The sequence below is a fragment of the Periplaneta americana genome, chromosome 12 (assembly GCF_040183065.1).
Source record: "Periplaneta americana isolate PAMFEO1 chromosome 12, P.americana_PAMFEO1_priV1, whole genome shotgun sequence".
Lineage (NCBI taxonomy): Eukaryota > Metazoa > Arthropoda > Insecta > Blattodea > Blattidae > Periplaneta > Periplaneta americana.
Genome location: NC_091128.1, coordinates 23,682,415 through 23,708,972, shown reverse-complemented (window position 1 = coordinate 23,708,972; position 26,558 = coordinate 23,682,415). Strand labels below are relative to the sequence as shown.

The 26,558-nt window shown below is 35.9% G+C and overlaps 1 protein-coding gene across 1 annotated transcript in view; it reads right to left on the bottom strand.

The window, feature by feature from the left end:
* Positions 1-26,558, bottom strand: part of LOC138709948 (protein O-mannosyl-transferase TMTC1-like) — a 1,156,611-nt gene that overhangs the window by 514,565 nt on the left and 615,488 nt on the right. The window contains exon 7 of the mRNA XM_069840633.1: positions 10,019-10,208. Within this exon, the coding sequence (XP_069696734.1) occupies positions 10,019-10,208 (190 nt within the window). The remainder of the gene's footprint in view (positions 1-10,018; positions 10,209-26,558) is intronic.

The window sequence follows — 26,558 nt, the reverse complement described above, 5'->3', positions numbered from 1 at the left end:
ATAATAATAATAATAATAATAATAATAATAATAATAATAATAATAATTTATTTTAGCAATTCAGCCATAGTCTTTTCTTAATTCTTATATAATTGCAATGTAGTTTGGGGATATAAATATATTTTGTGGGTACTCTAGCATAAAGATTGAAAACCACTGCTATAGCTGATTATGTTAAGAAAGGACCACAACATGAAGATCTATGTGCAAATTCTGGACACAAACATACTGCGAGTTATCGCCCTAAGTTCATTTCATACGTTAACCTCACCACGCCGAAATCAATAGCCCTACCACAAAGTGAACTCAGAATGCAATCCCCATCACCTTCGGTCTCAACTTAAACTTGGGCTAAAATAGCGTCTATCAATTCTCAATCAGCATCTAGACAAACATCTCAACCGTTACAGACAGAATTACATAAACTTCATAAATTATTCCGTTCCTTTAGCATACAAAACTTTCTACTAAACTCAAGGAAGTATGTACAATAGGCCTACAGGAACTCATGGCGACAATTCAGCCTTTCAATAAGCCAACGCAACTCCACCCTGTCGATCATTAAGAATTATATATTGCAGTGACTATTGGGTTGAAATTTCAATTAGTAGAATAATTGGGTGAATTCAAACAATTTCTTTTCAGACGACAAAAATTTCACTAGCCAAATTAATCTCATCATTTTTGTTGTTCATATAATATTTATATTAAAATGATTTTGTATTATTGGAGTCGGCCTGAGTAGCGTAGTCGGCATAACGCTGGCGTTCTGTGCTCGAGGTTGCGGGTTCGATCCCGGCTTAGGTCGATGGCATTTAAGTGTGCTTATATGTGACATCCTCATGTCAGTAGATTTACTGACATGTAAAAGAACTTCCGCGGGACAAAATTCCGGCACACCGGCGACACTGATATAACCTTGGCAGTTGCAAGCGTCGTTAATTGAACCATAATTTGAATTTGTATTATTGGAGGATGGCCCTCTCATGCCTGATCTGGAAACCTGACAAGGCAAACACCTATTTTGGTGTGATGCTTGAAACAAAATGCATAACTTAGGTTATGCGTCACGTCATGTGCTTGGTTGGTTGGTTGGTTGGTTATGGATGTAAATATGTTACTTTCTGAATTTGACAATTTAAACAAAACAATAACAATAGTTATTTTCAACTATATTAATAAACTAGCCGTACCCGTGCTCTCCGCTGCACCCGTTAGAAATAAATATAAAGTAATTATATAATTAAAATAGGACATTTGATCCAGGGAACATTCGTGTTTGATAGAAGGATAAATCGTTTAATATGTTACTTCATTTAAATTGCATCCAAATAATTAAAATGCGATCATTTTGGTCCAGAGACACTCATTTGGTGCAATGACAATTCCTTTAAAATGTTTCTTACTTTTTATTACATGTAACCATAGTTTAATGAAGATTGACATCATTTAGATTTAATATGTATATTTTATTGTACTTGTTATAGGTTTCCATTGAATTATGGTAATAACTTAATTTTAACCCTTGTTTTCTACGTATTCAGTAAATGGCGCTTGGCTCACTATGGTTCTGAACCCTTCAAATAACTTAAATTATATTATATAATATTACATATTATATTATATTATATTATATTATATTATATTATATTATATTATATTATATTATATTATATTATATTATATTATATTATATTATATCAGAAGTTACTGTAATAACATTATAGCATTATGTCCATCTAGAGAAACTACACTTTCCAATGGTGAAATAATAATTAATTATACAAATCGGTTAATTTAGCTTCTGATATTACTTCATACAAACACAGATACATTCTCTGTAGGCTATCTTTCATAGCTTTCTATTGTTGCTGTCCAAGGCCCCTTATAGACGAAGTCATTTGTTTTTTAATTCATTACACGGCCTTATATGGCAGTTATTTTAATTTTAAAACTCATTTATCTAATTAAATATCAGTCCTATCAAAATTTTTCAAGGAATAAAACTTATCGGAAATTATTTTTAAAGAAACTTTTGTTATGTAACTGTTTTCACAAAAATCAACAATAAGCGAGATATTTCGATTTATTTAATTCAGGCCCCCTTATAACCCCCCTTTTAAATAATGTATTTTGAATGCCATATAGGCTAAAATCTAAGTTACGACGAACTTAATTTATATTCCAATTTTCATCGAAATCCGTTCAGCCATTATCGCGTGAAAAGGTAACAAACATACAGAGAGACAGACAGACAGACATACAAACAAAAATTTCAAAAAAGCGATTTTCGGCTTCCGGGTGGTTAATTATATATGTTAGGACCAATTAATTTTGGAAAATCGAAAATTACTAGAAAAATTTCGGCTACACATTTATTATTAGTATAGATGTAACAATTACATATATCGCAGCTGAAGTAAAATTAATACATGTGAACATTCGCAGTATAAACAAAAATTATTCGGAATTCTGTGTCATGTTACAAAATTTTTAATTTAAATTTGATACAACATTGACAGAAACTTGGCAGGACCACGATTCAGGATATGATATTTTAGGCTATAATAAATTTATAAAACAAACTAAATACAATAAATCTGATGCACTAATTGTGTACGTATATAATTTAATCCCGATAACTTCAATAGAAGATGAAATAATTGGATCCAATATCTTACATTAAAAATTGCTTGACAATAATAAGAATTCATTTTAATTGTTAATTATAGATCGCTAAATGTTACTAATATACCAAATTTCTTGCAGAGCTTAGAAGAATTTTTACAAAGACACAAAAGAAATCAGAACCATTTTTTGCGAGTGATATAAATATACAAATCTTGCTCGATAGTCTAGTTCAGCCGTGGCGAGAACGTGACTCGCGAGACATTGTGGCTCGCAGTGATAGCTGTGCATTTCGCTTGCTTCTAACCTCCGCCAATCCCCACCCTCTCACTCAGTGGAGTCAAACTCCGTTCCATTTGTATTTGTCTCTGACCTGCGAGTGGCGTATGTCTCCCTCGAAACCATGTACGAAAGTTTCAAGTAGGATGGGAGGACGCATTTTTTTGCTGTCAATATGATGAGAATATTAAATGTATGCTTTCTTGACACGTATTACGAGGAAAACGGTTGTATAACATAAAACGGCATTATACTACATGTTACTGATGAAACATTAAAAGGTTAAGTGTTATTGTTGTTATCATCATCATCATCATCATCATCATCATCATCATCATCTCTGTACGTCGACCCTTTTTCAGCAGATGTACGAATAATGCGGTTAGCTCTTCAATTTGAACTCACCGATTTACTATGTGATGTCAAATGAAAGCTAAATGTAAGGACTTGACAAGTTGAACTTTCAAACCCTTTCCAAAAAATAAATATCAGAAGCTTCGTTCTTTCGCTTGCTCTGTTGAAGCCATGTTCGCTACAACTTACGTTTATGAAAAAATTATTTTCAACAATTAAAATAGTAAAAATCAAATTTAGATCAGGACTGACAGACAAATATCTTCGTGATCAACTCTGACTGGGAGTAAGTGACATAATTCCTGATTTTGAAACTTTGTCGCAGAGATATTCTGAAGACAGTTAATTTTAGGTTGTGATATTGTTCATTTATTGTTCATTTCTTTCTTCGTTACACGTACTGAACATAGTTTGCAGCCTTATACTGTATAAAATTATATTTAAGTGCTTCAAGTAAGGAAAATGAAAATCTGTTAATAAGTCAGACAGTTGCTTCACTTTCCCTTCGGGTGTCCGCCTCCCTTAATAGGTGCTATGCACGTTGCTGGTTACACAGTGGCTCGACGCACGATTACATTTTCGCCACCGCTGGTCTAGATAATGATGGAAATAAATATTTGGATATTTTAACTGAATTTGGTTTCATAAATTACCTCAAGGGAACCACAAAACAACAAAGACGTGCTTAGATAATATAGGCTATTTTATAAAACTGTTAACAATTGGATATTTAAAAAGTGTGTTTATTGCAGTTCAATTACGGATCATTTTACAGAAATAGCTATGTTATTATATTCGACGTCTAAGCACTGTGCCTGTGCAATGGCAGTCAAACTACGTTATTAAAATTCTCTCCAGAAAAATTCTTTCTCTCATTCATCCTAACGAAGGAAAAACAAATGGCCTCATCTGAGCTGGCAGATGTAGTAACGCGTTGTTTTGGTATGCACGCCACTGACGTCCCGTTTTGGCTGGGTGTCTATCTCTGTGCCGTGCCCTCGGTATCGATCTAGTTGCGAGGAATACTGCAGCAGCGGGCGGGCGAGAGTTCTGGGGCCGCAGGCCACATACATAGCACATCTGCTGACCACACATACCATATTCTCACATGCTCGACAGGAGTCAAAGTGGAATCAGAGAAAACTCGCGTTTCAGAAAGGTAGAATGCACCGTGGAAGGTATGCAGCACACAGCGCAAAGCTTCTATGCCTCCGAGAGAGAATTTATATAGGAAATACCGGAACTTTTAACAAAGACCTACAATACAAATATGCGTATCATACAGTCACGAAAGAAACTTAAAACATACCGACGTTAACATTCTCCTAACATTTTGGGACTTAATAAATATTTCTGGTATCATTTCCGAGTCTCCCAAAATATATTCTATGTAGACTACATTCATCATAACCAAACTTGTGCAATCCTTCCAAGTACTCCCTCTGATCCCCAAAAATGATCTATCTAACCCAATCTGCCCGCTTTGCTTCCCAGTTTCTTCAGACTCTAAATTTCTCCTCCTACACCTTGCCTATGGTATATTTGGGTAAGTAACGCTCTATTTGAGTGGCTTTGAATCCCTTGTTGGTCTATTTAATTTATTTTATTGGATTATTTTACGACGCTGTATCAACATCTAGGTTATTTAGCGTCTGAATGAAATGAAGGTGATAATGCCAGTGAAATGAGTCCGGAGTCCAGCACCGAAAGTTACCCAGCATTTGCTCGTATTGGGTTGAGGGATAACTCCGGAAAAAACCTCAACCAGGTAACTTGCCCCGACCGGGATTCGAACCCGAGCCACCTGGTTTCGCGGCCAGACGCGCTGACCGTTACTCCACAGGTGTTGACTGGTTGGTCTATCTTTGTTAACATATGCTGAATTTGTTTCTATCTATTGCTCAACCAGGATGTCGTTGGCATAATACATCTTAATTTACTTTTTATTCGCATAGATAATTCGAAAATTAATGTCAAGACTGTTAGTATTGAGCTTCCTAGCGATAACTAATACAAAGAGATAATATGAGATGGAGAGGCGCCTGATATGAGTAATCTGTAAATAATTATGAGGTAATAATCCCATTTCAATTCTGATTGAGCCTCTAGCTGATAAGTAGCCTACATCTATTATCAGGCAGTACATCCCCTTTGACGATACGTGTCAGAGGAAGAACAATTGTTTGTATATATTTGAAGTATTATGAGCGTAATATATAGCCAGAGTCGACGGCAATTCGGAAGGCTATCATCTGCAAGCGTTTGCGTCGAGAAAGACAGATGGAGAGAAAAACGCAGTGTACAACATTGCCACTTCGTAATTCACGCGCAAGTGAAGTACAAATAGTGCGGGAGAGAATTTGGATTATAAAAATACAATAATGTTCTTAGCCGTTGATTACTGTAAGCATGACACCAAACAATCTCTGTCTCCTTCACTTAGAATTCTCTGCACGGTTTTCAATGCTTCTGCAGTCGTTTCTTGCGCGTTGGCAACATTGCAGCCAGCATCATCATGGCCAGCAGCGTTATGCTCGTCAACGTTTTTAAAATAATTATATACCTTAAACATTACTTCTCGCGACTGTCTGTACAGTACTTGTCTTTTTACAGTCTCTTCGTCCATTTATTTGTCTTAAACACACAGTAAATGTTGGGTTTACTTATTCAATATATTGAAACACTCACGCGTGAACAGACGAACTAGGGAAGCACTTGTTACAGACTGATTCCGATTGGTCCTCCTGTACAAACTTGTGACGTCACATACCAGAAATGCTGCGGCGCATATAGCAGCCTATCTCCTTCCGAAATGTCGTCGACTCTAGTCGGTAATGTATGCAATAGAGGGGGAAAGGAACTGGTCACCGCACTCCAATATCTTCTGGTCTAGTTGCCTCATAAGTGGTGCCTTGTTGGTATCACTTGTGAGGTCCAATCCTGTTTTCGGACAGTTGACTAAACAACAACAATGCCATTTATACTCTTCATATGCAATGATTGTAAAAATAAGACTGCTGCTCACTACTGTTTATGATTACGAAGTTGTATTAATCAGTCGTTCTATTCCAAGTGGAATGTTCATGGATGTTGAATATTAAGTCACTTTACAGAACATCATTTACGACAACTAAAGTGCGGGAGAGCCGAAATCTTTTGAACAACCTCTCATTGTGCTTCGCAATGTTGCTCGTTGTCACGTGGGTGCCAAAGTGTTTAATTTACTTAAAGCTGTAACTGGGTAATTCTGGAGTATCCTCCGTAATCTCGGGATATGAGTCTGCGACTATGACCTTCTCTCTGAGATGAAAGAACAACTGAGAAGACTGGACTCTAGAAATAGATAGACCATTATAACAGCTGTAAAGCAGGGGATAAGAAGGTTAGAGCTAAGTGACGTTGTGTGTGTGAACCGTCGCCTCCCAAGGGTGCAGCGATACAGATACGGAAATAAAATTTGGAGCTCCCTTATTGTGTAAGTTTCGCTTACAACACACTGCGCATGTGCTGTAAGCATGAGTCCCTGTATATATTATGCTACTTGTGGACAGTCGTGTGATTGTTGGCTACATACAGATGGCTCCCATCAAAACTCGCTTCAAATTTTAATTCCATATCTGTAGGTCTACTCCAAAGTAGCACATTTCAAACGAGACCTACTCCATAGAACTCCTACAGTAAACATTCAACGGAGCAAGAAACCAGAAATATTCTTCACTACTGGAGAATGGCTTATCGCCCATGATTTAGGATTAACACTACGCCAGGCATCTGTTTAAACACAGGACAATGCAATGACAGGTGCAAGATTATTATTTTAGACTCTTTGTAGCGTCACTTTTTTCGTTCCTTCGCAGATTTTCTCATTTCTTGAGCACAAATAACATTTCCGCCATTGATAAAGAGGTAGCGTTTACTGTTACAAATCTGGGGAAACATTTTTCAGCTCTTGGAAACGATTAGAAGATCTATTTCCCTACATAGGACACGGTTTGTCTTGTGTTTTTCCTGCATCTTCAGAGATGTCCTTGTGGAAAGAGACTATCTGGCGGGGTGTGTGTGTCACTGGACGGAAACTCTGCACATACTTGATCCATTATGCATACAGCTTCCAGGAAGGAGAGATGAGTTGAATGCAATCACTAAGGGTGGATTTTCAGTCACGAAACTACCGTAGAGATGGCAGAGGTAGTTCCTTAATGTAGTTGGTTTCACTAGGAAATTGACGTGGACTAACTCATCTTATACTTGTATAGGAATACACTATTGGAGGAGAATTATAACGAACGGCGCTGCGGGCTCACAGCACCTCACATTTCCTCAATAGAGACATCCAAAATAATAATAATAATAATAATAATAATAATAATAATAATAATAATAATAATAATAATAATAATAATAATAGTGCTTTATCTTTTCTGGCATAGTTAAGTCCGTGATGCCTTCTCTTCCATTCAACCAGAGGATAATAATATAATGTTAGTACAACAGAAAGTTAAAGGTATTCTTAAGACAAGATCGGAACAGAAAAAAATATACATAAGTCAAAGGATTATCGAACCTAAGTACTTACTTAAACTAGATGACAAATTAAATTATATTTTATGATTCCTTTATAAACTAGTTACAATTGTGAATTTTAATCTATATCCTGGGACACTGTGCGCTCTAAAATAATATGTTTCACTTTGACATTGAAATAATGTATGTCTGTAAATTCCTAACAATTATGGACAAAAAAATTGACACTGACATGAAAAAATAATAGTACAAAGACTGAAAAATATTGCAGAATCATTTGGCCCCAAAATGAATTATATACACAATGGAATGTACGGGTTACTCGAAAATTAGTGGACACTTTAACCAGGAACACATACTTATTTATTCACAATTGACATAAGTGCAGTTCTTGAAAGTAATCTGCTCCAGCATTACTAGCTGAATGCACAACGGTTTGCAGCGTCTATAGCTAACAAGCAAACATTCTCATGGTAGCAGATAAAAAAGTTAAATTTTTTCTTCCATCATGTTAATAATGTCAACACAAGTGATTATAAAATTTTGGCCACTCGAGCGCAATTACAAGGCCGTCCAGAAAGTGACTTTCCCTGGGACCGTTTACAGAAAGAAAGCACAATTTCACGGAAAGATTTATTGAAACAGATACAGAAATTGTTGAGCAATTTTTCAACATATTCCCCAATGAAATTGAGACATTTGTCATAGTATGGTATCAATAATGTTTATATCCCTGTGTCGTAGAATTCTGGCGCTTGGGATCGAAACCTCTCTGTTGATCCCACGGTATGACAAAAGTCTCAGTTTTTGGTTGGGAATATGTTGAAAAATAGCATAACAATTGCTGTATCTGCAAGTCTAGTTTTTCAGGTAAACCTCCCTGTGAAGCAGACTTGAATAATTTCAAGGGAAAAATTATTCAAGTCTGCTTCACAGGGAGCTTTACCTGAAAAACTAGACTTACATAATATATACGTTATTGTAGGTACGTTAACAGAAAACCACAATTCCAAGTCACACAGTTTGTGTGCACTCGATGTGGGTCTCTGGCGTCATGTCAACTCACTCGAGTTGTGTGGATATAAAGGGAAAAATTGAGATGGTGTCGGGTGGAGTTCCTGGGTAGCTCAGTTGCTGGAGCGCTGGTACGTTCAACCAGAAGTGCTGGGATCGATACCCGACCTCGGAACAATTTTTCCCTTGAAATTATTCAATTACTATATCTGATGTAATACATATTTTCATGAAATTGTGTTTTCTTTCTGTAAACGGCCCGAGGGAAAATTACTTTCTGGACGGCATCGTAATTGCACTCGAGTGGACAAAATTTGTATAAGCACTTCTTTGGGCATTATTAACATGGTGAAATAAAAATAAATTAACTTTTTAATCTGCCACTGTAAGAATGTTTCCTTGTAAACTTTTCATCAAGAAAATTCAACGTGGGCGAGAAATGACCTACAAATTTTTCATAGATATCTCTGAGATACGGTGTTATTTTACGTGCCGTAAATCTACTACACGGAACCCACACCTTTATATTCCTTAAGGAGGAAATCAGGTCAATGATTTTTTTCGTCCCCCATAATCCATCGCTGAGCCGGATTTGAATCCACGAACTCTGAGTTCAACGACTAGTATAGTAACCATGGTAGTCCTCTGGTTAGCAACGCTAGCTCCTAACCAAGGTGTTTTGGTTTCGAGTCCCGACACTATCGAAGAATTTTTTCTTGGGTAGTAATTGTTCTTTGGTATGCATAGTCTGGGCCAACTTGGTATGTGTATTTTTACTCATGGATATCGCTTTGCCTTCTTCAATGTCTTCCATAAGTATGAACAGATTTGTATTAAATTGGTGATTAAACTTCATAATATGATCCGTTGCTTTCGTATTTTATAATAATAATAATAATAATAATAATAATAATAATAATAATAATAATAATCTCAAGATAAGTGAGTATAACTTATTATTAGACTATTACTTGTATTCGACGGAATATTAAATCACTTGTCTCGTGTCTAACGGAAAATTTCAGCACGAAGAGTACAAAGTTTCTATCCACCAGAAAGGAGATAATGTTTTGATGCTCGGTATGCACAATTTATTTCATCGGTCGAGGAATTACCTACAGCACAATCAGTGCTTAACAGTCAATCATCTTTTGATGATGTACAATTCAAATAGCAAGAACGAAGCTAACTACTGTAAATAACAAAATGCACTTTGTACCTCAAAGTCTGCGATGCCCCTGTACGCGATGATGACGCAGCAGCCGAAGAAGAGGCAAGTGGCGATGTTGCGGGAGTCGACGAGCGTGGTGACGAGTGGCACGGAGCCCATCTGCCAGTCGTGACTCAGCGTGGCGGGGCACAGCAACAGCCAACAGTTGAACGCCGCCAGATAGCAGAACGTGAGGAACCTGCGACAGAAAATAGCAGGATAAGACAGATAGCGAACACCTGAACAAGCAGAGAGGAACGGCAGGAACCTGCGACACGACACAACAAGAAAGGCAGACAAAAGTTATCAAGCGAGGTGGGAGTGGCGGAACGTGAGGTACTTGTGAATTATACTGAATCTCGAAACCCTCTACATCACGATCTTGAAGTGCACGCCTTTGGTCCGTAAGGCTTTCCAACTTAATAAAGTTTACATTAGTTTAAATGTAGTTTCCTCAGCAATCTCTCGATCTGCCAACTTTGCACGTTGTTCTTTGCTTGCAATTTAATTTTGTAAATGGGATCGCAATGTAGCTTATAAATCCTCATACTAGTTCAATCCGTATTAATTAGTCGTAATAATATTTTAAATACTAAACACTTAATTCATTCTGTAATCATTTGCTTGGTGTTCTAGTACAGTCAAACAGTTTTCACAATATAAAATTGTCACACTTCTTGTTAGAACCAAGCGAGTTGACTGAGACGGTTACGTTTGACACTCGCATTCTGGACGCCTCGGGTACAAACCCCCCGGCCGGCCAATCTGTTTGGGGTTTTTCATTTTTTCCCTCAGTCACAAAGGCAAATGTTGGATTGGAAATTTACATACCATGATTCATCACCGCATTATCCACCAACATAAGAAATATTAAAGTAAAATCTAAATCAGTTACATGAACACATCCATCTATAGACTAAGACACCAAAATAGAAACCGAAAATCAACCATAGTAGGAGTCCTACTGATATATCCGAAGATCCTACATATGCGGTATGGCCATAGATGTTAAAACGTGTATAAATAAACTCAACTTTCAGTAAGTGTCAGAGATAATGAAACTGAAAGGAAATAAGAAATAAATAGGAAGAAAGACAGAGAGAGAATAAGACTGAGATGAACAGTACAGAAAGGTCAGAACCTGCGACAACTAAGGATTTGGAAATTAAAATTTCAATGTTATTAGGTGCGACTGAAAAATGTGGGGATGCGTTCAAGAAGTGTAACTAAAGTGAAGCTTGGAAAAGATCTAGAAGTATAACAGAAATAGGAACAGAAGAATTAAATGAGAAGAGAAAGAGTAAATGTAGTTATGGTGAGTGAGAAAGGAATTGGAGTAAATGGAGTAGTGAGAAAGTGAAAGTCAGTGCAAATAGGAAGAGAGAATAATAATACAGGAAAATTGTTAAGTGAATAAGTGATAACAAGAAAGTACTTAAACATTTGAACATTGGAACAGTAAACTAATATAAGTCAAAAATAGGAGAACAGGCCAATGAGAAATGGCTAATATTAGGAATAATGAACAAGTAGAATATAGCAAATTAAATGTGGGATAAGTATTGAATGGGAGGACAGACAGAGTAATAAGATTAAGAAGGTACATAGTGTAAATCGGAGTATTTGTGTAGACGTATATTGCAAAGAATGTGTTAATGAAGGCACCTATACGAGAATTGTGAGGTACACCATTACATGTAAAGAAGTGCTGTGATGTACTGTATATAAAATATAAACTTTACAAAAATATTCTTATTATCTACAGCTAAAATTTCTAAGTCACGTGTTAGGACGGGACGAGTAAAATTTAGAAGTTATGATCCTCGTCAATGGTGACCGAGCAACTGCGTCTATAACACCAATGTTTATTAATTTAATTTGGTTTTGTCTCACGCCATATCGTCGTGGTCTAAGACATCATACCTAGGACTCGCGTTACGGAACGCGCACTGGTTCGAGTCCTCATAGTGAAGGAATTTTCTCAAAATTCCGGCCAGTGTATGGGACCAGTGCCCACTCAGCATCGTGATGAATTTCGAGAGCTATGATAAATAGTTAAATCGGGTTCCGTGAGCAAGCTATAACGCTGTGAGGATTATCGTGCCAACAACACGATACTTCCGTACTGATTGGATGATTGCTCACCTCTGCTGAGAAATGTGAACGTGAGACCAGTAGTCGGCTAGTCGGCCCTTAATGGGCTGTCGCGGTACGGATTACTATTTTTATCATTGTGCTATTTAGTATTAATGGGGAAAAATTTGTTCTGGCACTTGGCATCGATCCCAGGATCTCTCAGCTTGGCGCGCTGAGTACACTTAACCGATTCAGCTATCCACAGCGCCGGCAGAACTCTCCTTCATTTTCATCAATGGCTTACTAGTGCATTTTAGACATACATTTTATAATACACAATCAGATCCCATCATAACTCAGTTGGTTAAGAGCAATCAGCGCGCCAAGTTGAGAGGCCCTGGGTTCGAATCTCAGCGCCGGAACTAATTTTTCTCCATTAATAGTATAATATGTGGAGACTACACAAAGTCATTGAATATCTAATATTGAAATAGGGTGACCAAACGTCGTTTTTTATCCGGACTTATCCTCCTTTTTAGATCTTTGTCCGGGATCTGGGCGGATTTTTAAAAAATCGAGAAATGTCCTTCTTTTCGTAACTTGTAGGCCTATGCCTGATATTTTGAAACTATCTGATTTGTCGCCTTTTTCAAGTAATTTGTCTGTAGGTGGCAGCATCATCGACGGAATATACTCTTTGCCAACGTTCTTAATTCTCTTTGCTCCTCCTTTTGATAATACTGTAATTATAGTTCACTTGGCTTTCATCTGTAAAATAATTTAATACTATAAAATTTTACCATAAGTATGCGATAGTAAAATAGATATTGACATAATTTTAAATACAATATAGGCCTAAGTCTAAATATAAATAGATGTTTTCTGTTCTCTCTAATAATTATAGTTCCCTTGACTTTCATATATAACTAACTATAAAATCATTATTATTATTATTATTATTATTATTATTATTATTATTATTATCTTTATCATAATTATTTTGTAATAAAGTAGATATTAAAATACCGTTCTTTTAAGTATGATATAAGTCTAAGTCAAAGTACATGTTTTCTGTCCTCTTTTTTCGATCAACGTTCTCCTTTTTGAAGCTTTGTGTCCTCTTTTTTATCGATGTAAATCTGGTCACCCTATATTCAATAGATAACGGCGAGGCCCTCAAATAAAAAGATGTTGTAGGCCTATTATTTGTCTTCTTATAACAGAAACCGAAAACCTACCCTATTGCAGTCTCATCCACAATTACTTTCTCCTAACATGGGGTGTTCATTGAATTCCAAAGACTTTTCATTTGTAATGGTAATGTTGACGTGTTAATTCAGACTTTTATGTTACTCCCTGCAAGCTACTGTATTTTCTATTTCTCTACATACCACGTGTCATTCGCAAACATTGCTGATTAAGGATTTCAAATTATATAAAACATCCCATCAACCAATGTCTTCTACTCTTGTCAATGTAATCAGCAAAACGGATATCATTTTTATTACCAAGTAGCATTTTATTAGTCACTTATTTAAGGACGCTGTATCAACTACACGGTTCTTTAGCGTCGATGGAATTGGTGATGGTTAGGCGAGGCCGAGGATTCGCCATAAATTACCCGACATTCGCATTACGGTTGAGGAAAGCCTTTGAAAAACACGACCACGTAATCAGCCCAAGCGGGAATCGAACTCACGCCCGAGCGCAATTCCAAGCGCCTCAGTCGACTTATCTACACCGGTGGCCACCCCGTAGTGTTATAACTTGGGATATTAGTTCTCGACGTTTTTACTGTGGGAACATCAAATATATTATTTTGTTTAGAATCAACATGGCTGATGCATTAAAAATATAATCATTTTGTTTAGAATCATCATGGCTGATGCATTACAAATATTATTATGTTTAGATTCATTATGGCTGATGCATTTACAGAACAAATAAAGAGCTCCGCTGTCAGACATGATCTAAAACAGAAAATGTGTAATGAATATGTGCTTTTATATTGAAATGAGTAAAGCTTTGTTGAAATTAATTATAAACTCCTACAACACTTCTTGACCATAATAAAGTGAAATGGTTTACAAAATTTGTTTTCCATTTAATTTTTTCATTATTTTATCAGTTATTTTGTTGCAGTGAATATTTAATCGAACAAGTCTTTGAAGTCTGTAACTCTTTCTTATTAAAACACTGCTTCATTCAGAATATCTAGGTTGCGGATATTTTAAAGTTGAGATGTTATGATATTGGCTACATTCTTTCCTGAAACTTGTTTTCGAAACAAGGCATGCAGTCTGTCAGGAATTTTGTGGCCTTTCCTAAAGAACGACTGAAATATCTGCTTAAATGAATAATACCACCTAGAATGACTACTTTTAGTGGATTACCAAGTATTTCGCACATCTTTTGTCAATAATTACCGCATCAAACTTTTTCCTACAGCTTGTTACATACGAAGAAGACTCTGTTTCTGTAGCTATTGAGTTGATACGCTTTGCTCAATTTCTCATTTTCTTGTAACATGTAGGCTAGTCCAATATTTACTTCGGATTCTTTGTTCTGAGGAAAACAGTAAAGCAAGGAAGAACGTGTTAACTCCAAATAAGTGGGAAGTGTTACTTAATATTAAAAAAAATAGACTGGGAGATAATATGTGGCACAAATTCAGTTGGTTGTATGATAATGTGAATTTTGTAGTGCGACAATTCCATACACATTGAAATCGTCAAGTTGAATGTTTTTTTCGGAGGAAATAAATAAATGCCATTTAACAAAATAATTTTATTGCCAATTTTATAGCCGAAACAGAAACAAGAAAAGAATGAAGTGGATATTTCAAATTTTAAACTGGGATGGAAAACTTTTCTGTCAATGTGTACATTTTTTCCCTCGAAAAGACAAACTACTATTATGTCTCATGGGCAGAAAATAGTAAGAAATGGAAATACAGAAATTGAAAATTTATCCTTTGAAGAGGTAGAAAAACACCAACAGTAACAATTAGAAATGACACTCGGGAGGAAGTTAAAAGCACAATAAATATGGAAAATCCCTGTTATAATTTAGTTGAGAAGTTTATGTCATCCAGTCAGGTCCCAAAAAAGCTGAAACTTAGAATTTATTAAACAGTTATATTACCGGTCGTTCTGTATGGTTGTGAAACTTGGACTCCCACTTTGAGAGAGAAACAGAGGTTAAAGGTATTTGAGAATAAGGTGCTTAGGAAAATATTTGGGCTAAGAGGGATGGAGTTACAGGAGAATGGAGAAAGTTACACAACGCAAAGCTGTACGCATTGTTTTCTTCACCTGACATAATTAGGAACATTAAATACAGACATTTGAGATGGGCTGGGTATGTACTACGTATGGGTGAATCCAGAAATGAATACAGTGTATTAGTTGGGAGGCCGGAGGAAAAAAAGACTTTTGGGGAGATCGAGACGTAGAGTCGCCCTCGGTAACGTAGTTGGTATGGCGCTGGTCTTCTATGCAGATTCGATCCTAGCCGAGGTCGATGGCATTTAAGTGTGTTTACATGCGACAGGTTCATGTCAGTAGATTATTGGTATGTGAAAGAACTCCTGCGGGACAAAATTCCGGCACACTGGCGACGCTGATATAACCTCTGCAGTTGCGAGCGTCGTTAAATAAACCATAACTTAATTTTTTTTTTCGAGACGTAGATGAGAGGACAATATAAAAATGGATTTGAGGGATATGGGATATGATGGTAGAGACTAGATTAATCTTGCTCAGGAGGGACCGAGGGCAGCAATGAAACTCCGGGTTGTCCTGTGGAGTAACGGTCAGCGCGTCTGGCCACGAAACCAGGTGGCCCGGGTTCGAATCCCGGTCGGGGCAAGTTACATGGTTTTGGTTTTTTCCGGGGTTTTCCCTCAACCCAATACGAGGAAATGCTGGGTAACTTTCGGTGCTGGACCCCGGACTCATTTTACCGGCATTATCACCTTCATCTCATTCAGACGCTAAATAACCTAGTTGTTGATACAGCGTCTTAAAATAACCCAATAAAATAAAATAAAAGGAAGCAAGTAAGTAAGTAAGGGTACATTTTTAAGTATTGCAAATAATGGTAGGAAAAATTTGAATGTTACTAAAGATATACAGGATATGAGTGTTATATGTTTATGAAAGAACGAGCGCAAGTCTTTCTGCACTCACATAATTTTTTTTATCCAATGCCAGCTCGTTGCCTTTCGGCGTTTCTGTTTTTTGCAACGGAGGATTGGGAGGTTTGGATAATTTTCCGAAACTGTCATAACGTCTTCCTATTCCGGGCAAGTGATGTGGAAGCCAGAGGTGTCTGGGTTCCCATGTAGATGAGTCAAGGATGCCAATTCTTTGCAGATGTCTCGGTAGGAAGTCGTGTCAGTGGTGAGACGAAAGCAGTACGAGGATATTATGAAGGGACTCTTTTGTTTCGGTCTAAGAGTAACTTCCAGTATTTTCCAGCAGCCTGTGTCCGGTGAATTATCTTGATCTTAGCTTGGCAGGCCAATAAGGTCTGCCTATACGCAGCTTGCAGTATGATGGGCTTATAGGCAATACAATCCAGTCATTAAGCGACGACAGGAAATACCACGAGAAAGCGACTAACATCACCCCTCGCATACGTTTAGCGTACAACCTCCCAGAGAGATGTAAGCTGATTGAAATTTCTAGTGTTTGAAGTTCAGCGATCAGATACTATAGAGCAGTGGTCGTCAGCAGTCGCTCGAATGGGTAATGTGTAAGGAGTGCAACGAAATATGCTCCGTCGTGCAGAAGGGATAGGGAGACAGCATACTCGCCAGCAGCACGCTAGTGCAATGTAATATCCGCGGGTAAAAGACGCTAGCCCGAGGGTGCACGTGCTGATGACGGCTGCTATAGAGGTTAGTCATACTGTTTCCTTATATCACAGTGTACGTATCCTGAAACGCCAGCGAGCCCCGATAACAGGCCTCCTTTCCACAAATAAGTGCTAGTGTGCCTCGCCAATAGAAAGTTCTGGATTGATCCCAGTGAAATATTGTAAGCATTTTACAGTACAACGGTTGATTGACTGGCCATTTCAATCAGGATAGGTAACAATGCAGCCCGTGCGTTTTCATATACCAATAATTTCATAATATGAAATGGAGTGTTAATGGTGAAATGATTTTTTTAAAGTTGAGGGGAACGGGAGAATTACAGAAACTCCCCACCTCTGATTATGGTCGCCACGAGTATTATTTGAATCAACGCAGGGGATACAACCCGTGTCCACGGAACGATAATTAATCCTCTGTAGCAATGAGTTACCACAAGGGCTGCACTAAAACAGACGGGATGAGATATGGCTAGGATGTTATGATATAATGAATTAACATTTAATTGACTGTAGTAGTATTCATATACTCAGTTATGAATAGAGGCACGCATAATATGAAGAAGATATTGCCAAATGTGAAATAAACATTTCAATACTGAAAATATATTAGTTCCTGAACAATTTGGACCAGGTTTACATCATTATTTAAAATATAGGCTAAGTTCTTAAAAATTAATAGCATTGTCTGTACTCAATATGCTGCCAATGTGCTAAATAAAATTTAAAAAATGCAACGTTAATTAATGTCTATCACCATTACCAAATTCTTACTTGAATGCAAGAACTGGCAACTCAACTTTTTTACAATGAAGATAAAAAAAATAGTTTTCACAAAGGCTGAGTTCAACACTGGTTACAGTACAATATGTACAATATAAGTAACTTTTCTACATTCTCAGGAAAATTATTACACCTTCTGTCAGTTATTATTGCTTTGTATATACGATGAAAACTCCATGAAGTTATGGAAAGAGAAGAGGTTAAGTAGGAAGCAAAATTAATTGTTGCAACCCGTTTGTTTAAAGCATATACAGCGACATTATTATGACGTGAGAAAACGGCGGGTGACTCGAGCGTGTAACCATTTCTCCGGCACTCCTACAATACATAACAGTACTAACAATAAATGTTCAATAATTTGGACTTACCATGCTCACAGTCGTTGCAGAAAATGGTCCCCATTTGCCGCCACACATAACTGACAGCTGATAAACGAATGAACAACACTCTGAATTTCTACATCATTTATAGCCTCGATTTCTTCTCGTGTACAGTATAATCTTTTAGTTCATCTATAGAATAAGAATTTTTCTTATAAACCCTACCTTTTAGTGTTCCCCATAAAAAATCACAGGGTGTTTGATATGGCCTTCATCTTGTTTTCGCATACGGCCTTCTGCCTTAAATGTACGGATTGCACATAGACACACGTTCACGCAATGAGAATTTGTTGGTAAGCATTACCTAAATACACAATAATCACTCAATTTTATATACTAACTCTTGTACACTTGAAAAATCAAACTTTTTAACACGAGATGTGACTATAGCGAATGCTATATGGCGACTGATGATCTACTACATTCGCCGCAATTCTTACAGTCCGCACATCGCATACGCGCAGGGAACGGGTCGACAGTAACCCGCTGTTTTCTCACCTCACGTCATAATAATGCCTCTTTATATGTAGCCATGGATTTTCATTGGATTCTAAAGAAAGAGGAAAGTGGAGTAGGAATCACTTATTTTGTTTTGGCTTCTCCAATTCATTGACGCTACAAATTCTATCACTCGAATTTCAATATCTCTCTTGCCTTTGGTAATCCCGAAATATCTGTGGAATGGGTGGCTTAGGGTCTTACTGTTTTCTGGGAAACATCTCTACTGTCTCCTTATAATGTCTGGAATATTCGGTTCAGTGGTTAATGGAAATATTGACGGAGGGAAGAATTGTGCAAAATATTAAAAAAATGTCGAGATTTAAATTGTGATAATCTCTGTTCCTATACCGATAGCGGAAATTGTTTAGAATATGAGATTTCACGTTCTTCCCATCGTTAATAAAGATATAACTTTCGAGTAAATATTTTACCTCTAATTGCTTTCAACTAAAAAATATAACTTCATTTTTATTTCTTTTATGAAACCTACAGTTTGTATGTGTTTTATAGATATCCTGCAAAATTATTTTTTGCATATAGTGCATATAGTCTACTTATTATTTTTCGGAAACAAACTTCAAACAAGTTTATACGATAATATGTGTTCAAGGCTATTAATTGTTATAATATTGTTTTATTGCTAAAGTATTTTTTCTGTAAAGCTTCATTTTTTGTATTACAGAAAAATCTATATTTAAACATTGTTCCTATTGCTAAATGTTTATCAAATTTACAATCTTAATTTTATCTTTTTCACTTATTTATTTACAAGTGACTTTTAAGGAACCCGATGGTTCATTGCCGCTCGGTCTCATTCCAGAGCAAGAATACTGCAGTCCCTACCATCATATACCACCGTTCTCAAACCTATTTTAATATTATACTCTCATCTACGTCTCGGTCTCCCCAAAGGTCTTTTCCTCTCAGGTCTTACAACACTCTATATGCATTCCTGGATTCATCCGTACATGCTACTTGCCCTGCCCATTTCAAACGTATAGATTTAATGTTCCTAATTATGCTAGGTGATGAATACAATGCGTGCAGTTCTGCGTTATGTAACTTTCTCCATTCTTCTGTAACTTCATCCCTCTTAGCCTCAAATATTTCCCTTGGCATCTTATTCTTAAACACACTTAACCTCTGTTTCTTAATCTGTTTCACAACCATACAAAAAACTGGTAATATAACTGTTGCATAATTTCTAACATTCAGCTTTTTGAGAGCAGACTGGATGACATAAGCTTCTCAACCGAATAATAACAGGCATTTCCTATATTTATTTTGTTTTTAATTTCCTGCCGAGTGTCATTTGTATTTGTTTCTGTTGCTCGAAAAAAATTGCAATTTATCCACCTCTTCAAAGGATAAATTTCCAATTTTTATTTATGTCTCGTGATCAGACCAGAACATAGTATGAAAACGAAATGTAACAAATTGAATTTTTCCGCATTTGCAAAGGATGAATTTCCAATTTTCTTATTTCCATTTCGTAGTATGTTCTGGTCACGAGTCATAATCATATACTTTGTTTAATCGGTGTTTACTTCTAAACCTATTCTCCTTACCTGATTCAAGTAAAATTTCCGTGTTTTCCTCAATTATTCATGGATTTTCTCCTAACATGTTCACGTCATCGGCATAGAGAAGCAGCTGCTGTAACCCGTTCAATTCCAAACGCTCCCTGTTTTCCTGCACATTCCTATTGGCATATTCTAGAGCAAAGTTAAAAAGTAAAGGTTTAGCGCGCAGTGAATTGGGAAAGCGGCAGACAGATATTGGCCTGTACGGAGTCTGCTGTACTTTTCACTGACATAGGCCTACATTTTAATTAATCGAACTAGTTTCTTAGAAATACCAATTGAATAAGAATATTATGTAAAACTTCTCAGGAGAAAAGCGGAGAGACAAGATAGGGGGTGAAATTTCAAAGGAGGGTTGCGATGGAGGAAAAGTTGAAAAATGCAATGAACACTGGTTCTAAACTTCCCTCTCAATATCTAAATTGACTTCTTTATCTGAAACAGTCAACACTGCTTCTTCAGAGACATTGTAGCTATGCATCAGGTTCAAATATAGAACCTCAACCGAATAGAATTTGTTAAGTTACCGAATAGTCCGGGCACAAATTTCTTATGGAAACGAGTTAGTTAAGGGACGGATTTTCGGGGACGAATAATTGTCCGGATCCCGTCTGCTGTAAGTTTCATTGAGACATTTTACTTACTGGAAGTAGTTTCGTATGTATGTATTTATTTACACTGCAAGTGGGCAAGCACCCGGTGGCAGTGGCATACACAATATAAACAATATACAATAAAATTATAAACAATACACAATAAAATCATAAACAATACACAATAAAATTTACAATACACAATACAATTATACAATACACAATACAATTATATACACAACACAATAAGAATACACAATATAATTTAACACAATAATAACAATTAATAATAAAACATAAAATACCTAATTTTAAATACAACCAACATATGTATAGGCCCTACATAAGTTTCAATAGTCTTTCACTTACTCTCATCTCACTCACTATAGTGGCACTATGACGCATTTCACTGACACTTTAGGACACATTTCACTGACACTCTATAACACATTTTACTGACATTATAGAACACATTTCATTGACGCTATAAATATCACTGACCGGAACTATATACTGCACTGTAAAACCATAACTTCACTGACTCACCTCGCTTCATTGATACAACAGTTCAAATAAGTCAAATAATTACACACTTATGCATACTTATAAACAGAACTACATTTAAGCTAAACATTTCTAATCTAAGGCCCTCTTACACGCTATTTTTAAATAATTTACAATTGAAACCAAGGAAGCAACTCGTCAGGCTAAATAAAAACACGTCACCTTAAAAAATTAAATGTTAAATGTCGCCTTAATTTTAATTTGCACTTTATACACAACCTTTTAAGTTATTCTTGAATCTCCTTAAGGAAGGACAGCCCTCAAATACCGCTGCAGGTAGGTAGGTTTCTTGGGAATACTAAATTCAATAAGAATTTTATATGAAACTTCTCTCTTAAACGAGTCATATGCCTTTCTGAAATCTATTAATAACTGAAGTACTGTATCCTTATACTTCCATTTTTTCTGCTATATCTGTCGAATACAAAAATTCTGATCAATAGTCGATCTATTACGCCTAAAACCACACTGATGATCCTCAATAATGTCATCTACATATGGAGTTAATCTGTTCGAAAGAAGATTGGACAAAATTTTGTATGATATCAATGAAAATGATATTCTTCGAAAGTTACTACAGTTAATCTTTTCCCCCTTCTTAAAGATAGGTACAATTATGGACTCGTTCCATTCATCGAGTAGAATTTAATTTTCCCAAATAGCATGTATAAGCTTAAAAATTTCACTACATAATGCATTTTCACTCTCTTGTATTAATTCTCTGAAACTTCGTTACCTGGAGACTTGTACCCTACTTTTTCAGATTTTCTATCGCAATTTCTACTCCAGTCCCAAACACGCTATGAAATGTTTCATAAATAAAACAATTTTTATCTTGAAAAGGATGGAAAATCGAGAAAAATTGTATTTAACTTTTTTCTTTGAAATACTGTATCTCAAAGAATAATCTCCTGGAGCTAATTACATTACTTACAGTTTACTCTGTAGTATATAAAGCATTCCAAGACTAAATTTAAAAATAATAATAAAACATAGTGATAAATACAACGCTTTACTAGTTTCTTTGTTATGTTTCAATTTCAAGGCTTATGATATATCTATTGAATTTTATTGTGGAGTTCAGTGGCACCTTCACGTATCTGTCGTAATTAATAAATAGTGTTATTATCTGTTGTATTCCGGACTGATGCGCAAATACTAGGTATTGAGGAAATGAGTTGTGACTTTTAATCTTGGACAATATTTTGGCATTAGTGTTGGCAACTGGTACAATGTCTCAATGTTCTCCAGTTCTTCTAAAAATCTACTTTGTAGAGTATCCCACAAGTTTTCAAGGCGATTCAGGTCTAATAACTGAGCGTTGCATGGCAATCTAGTAGAAAATTGTATATCAAATGATTTTAATAAATTACTTTATTCGTAGCATTAATAATGTATTGGAAGTATGTGTGATATAGAACCTGCAAAAAATTTGGTAAAGAAGCATCATTGTATCAATGCCTCATTTTTTCTGATCTCCTGTTAATAATAATAATAATAATAATAATAATAATAATAATAATAATAATAATAATAATACAAATAAAAAATAAAAAATAATAATAATAATAATAATAATGTTCAGTAATATTATAAGTAGCCTTAATATTCGAAGACTCCAGATTTTTATGGAATATGCAATTATATCTTGAAATTAACTGCTTATATTAATTTCGAAATTCTTGTTGAACTTTATAATAATTGTTTTTATGTGGCATTCGTCCTGATTTCTTAAGCGTTTGTACGATATTCACTTTCAAATTTTAGGCCTATTTCTCTTGTTGTTCTTCTTCTTGTTTCGGGTTAGGCCTAAAAGACCTGTTCCTACGCTAAAATTAGTCACTCCGTCTACGTCAGAATCGTCCTACATCTCGTGTACCAGTCGGTTTGTAAAATTAAGCCTGTGTTGGATATCTCGAGGGATTCTTTCGTATTACGTGGTATTTTCACAGTTTCTGATATCTTATTATATTCTCTTCAATTATATTGTCTTCACCTAGCTGTTTCCCTATATTTATTCTCCTGTTCTCTTAATACCAAAAGTAATTCAAACTGCTATGAAAAGCAAAACTGTTTGTGAGTACTTCGAAAAAATGGCTAATTGCCTCTCTCTCAATTTTGTTTTTGAGATGGTAAATCAACTATTGCAACTATTCAAATTATTGTTACTGCAACTAAGAATGCATTTAATAATTTCGAATATAGTAGTGCTGTTCTATGGGACTTGAGCTATAATTTTGAATATAAGTTATGTTGTAGGCCTACCTCAAGGACCTGATTTGGGGCCCAATCCTTTTATTGTGTTAATTACTTACCTAGAAATACCAATTCTCACGTTGTAATGAGTGCTGACAATACTCTTGTCATATCTAGCCATGGAAATATTAATGATCTGAAATTGCTGTATAATACAATACACAACAACAGGAGTAAATTTATTGCCGTTCATATCCAAGCGTCAATACTTGGGAAAGTCACTCATCTCTCTCTCTGCTTATGAAGCTGTGTTCCACGTGAACGGAAGTGTTAATCAACACAATTGTCACAATTATGATAGACAGAATCCTTGAGTTACTGAAGAGATACGTTCAAAGTGTGCATCAGTCACAGTCTGAGCAATGATCTGGAGGGAAGGATTGTTAGGAATGAGAATATTATGATGAGTTGTCAAAGGCGAGCAGTTTGAGGTAATATTGTCACTCTGTTTGGTATCGTTATGCATTGTTGTACAACATGAAGAATTTCCTTTCCAACGGTAATGTCTCATTTCCCGTGGCCATAATACTGTCATCACATGAAGCAATGTGACATGTAGTCATATTTCTGGCACACTCTGTATAATGGAGGAATATTAACCCGTATTATGCAAAAGTGATGCAACTCAGCTCTAATAATAATAATAATAATAATAATAATAATAATAATAATAATAATAATAATAGTAATCATCATCATCCTCAACATCATCATCATCATCATCATCATCATCATCATCATGGTGAAATGGTCTGTTCCTTTTCGTATTGTTGTTCACACTATACATTCATTGGCGTTCCTAGTCAACTTTTGCTTTTGATATTATATTCTAGTGAGCTTTAAGGTGAATACCATTATTAAAGAGGCATATTGAAATAATACAATTGTTATATGTTATCGTGTTTTACCTTGCACGTGTCGGTTCAGTGGGGAGATGAATTTTTTCTACTACTTAGACATTTTAAAAGGTTTCAGAATTTTGCGTGAACCCCAAACCCACCTAACCCAAACGTTGGAAGCCACTCCATGGAGCAATGCCTCAATTGAAGGCAACAAAGGACAAACACACACTGTCTGTTTAAAAGGGAAAACATTTTTCATTTTTCTGTATAGATTTGAACCATGATCTGCTATTGAATATCACAAGAATGGACATTTATTACTGTATTATTTTTCATCTAAAATACTGAGGGGGAGGTACGTCCAATCTCAACTTGTTATGTATTAATTCAGATCTGTGTAATTGGTGTGTCAATAACTAGAACCATTTGTGCTTACGAATAAAATATTTATTAGTCAGTGACAATGGACAAACAAAGAACTACTGGACATGAAGCGATAGTATTCCACATCAAAGGAATAAACGGTTATCCATTATCGGGTTTAACTAATGGATGTCCATTCTGTAACAGAGTGTCCTTCACAGAGAAATAATACGAATGTGCTTGAGCACCATACTTTTATGGATTAGGTGTAACAGAATGATATTAAACGAGGAAGTTGCAGCAGTTCTTTGAAGTGTTAAATTACGACTGCGTTATTAATTATTAGAGATGAGAGAGTAGTCGGAAAAGGACCACATTCTTACAAATTATACTACAAGGAATATAATTATGCCAGTCAAACTTCTGATGAATGATGTGAGCAGTGAGGAAAATTGTTTTCTTAATGCACGAATGATAATAATTGGAGTAATGGTAGCTTGTTTGTTCCACATGCGTTGTACTTCTATTTTTGAGATCCATTTATTTCGGTAGATTTCAGCTTCCCTCTTTATTATATTTATATCAGCCGGGGTAGCTACAGTACCAGTATTGATTTGTCAAGTCTTGGCTTTGTTGTCAGGTATTGTGATGCCCGTTTCATTTGGTTCTTCGTTTTGTGTATGTATTGGAGTTACGAAAACTGTTTTGAAAACAACGTGAGTGGCAGACCCCTATCTATGACTCTTTAACAGACTTTCGGATTCAATGAACGTAAACTTTGGACATATTCTAATTGTAATGTTCATAGTAGATGTCCGTAAAATAACATATTCTAACTAATTGTTATCTCACGGTCTAAAAACCCTTCGTACAATAAAAATATAGTTGCTTAATCTTTTCAAAGTGACATTCATGTAATCGGAAAAGAGTCGGTAGAGACTGACACTAAAATTGTCTCCGAAAATCATGTTATAATATCTAGTAGGAAAACTACGTGTCTTAAATTCAACCACAGCTTGAATCATAATTAAATTAACAGAATAGCTTGTGTCAAAATACGTGGAAACTTTGACAGTAAATTTTACTTTCGAAAACATGTAGGCTACAGTACATCTCAAACGTTATTATACGATGTTTTCTAATACTATCAATAAATTGTCCCTTCTCTACGCCTGTTTCATTTCGCATTACTAAAATCGAAACTGGAATATGAATGTTTAGTAGCTATACAATTATGTTACGGCTAAATTAGAAAGCATCCTATGCAAATTCATGTCGTTATGTTCGTATACATTTCTCCTCAGTGAAACCAAGAAGAATAATTGTGAATTTTTTCACATGCCACAATTTATATCCAAAACGTCAGGATCTTGATGGTCTGTTGTTATTCAAGGTGCTTAACATGGGTACTCGTAAGCTTTTAATATTTCATATACACCGTGCCTCGCTTAGAGGGATCGAGAAATAAATGCTCACCACTTAAAATCAGATAAAGATATAGTTGAGATTATATCTGAAAAGATAGAGAAACTGTCCAAGTTTATGCAACAAAGTTTGAAAACAGCTGCATGCGTAACTTTTGTTTGTTTATGCGTAACTTTCATTTGTTTGTTGCCAGGGCACTAAAGCAAGCCTGGTGCCATTTTGTAGGAGAACAAGCTATCGTAAATCTGTGGCCACCACAACAGAAGGTTCAGTGCGTGCTATGGCTAGCAGTGAATGTTTGGTGT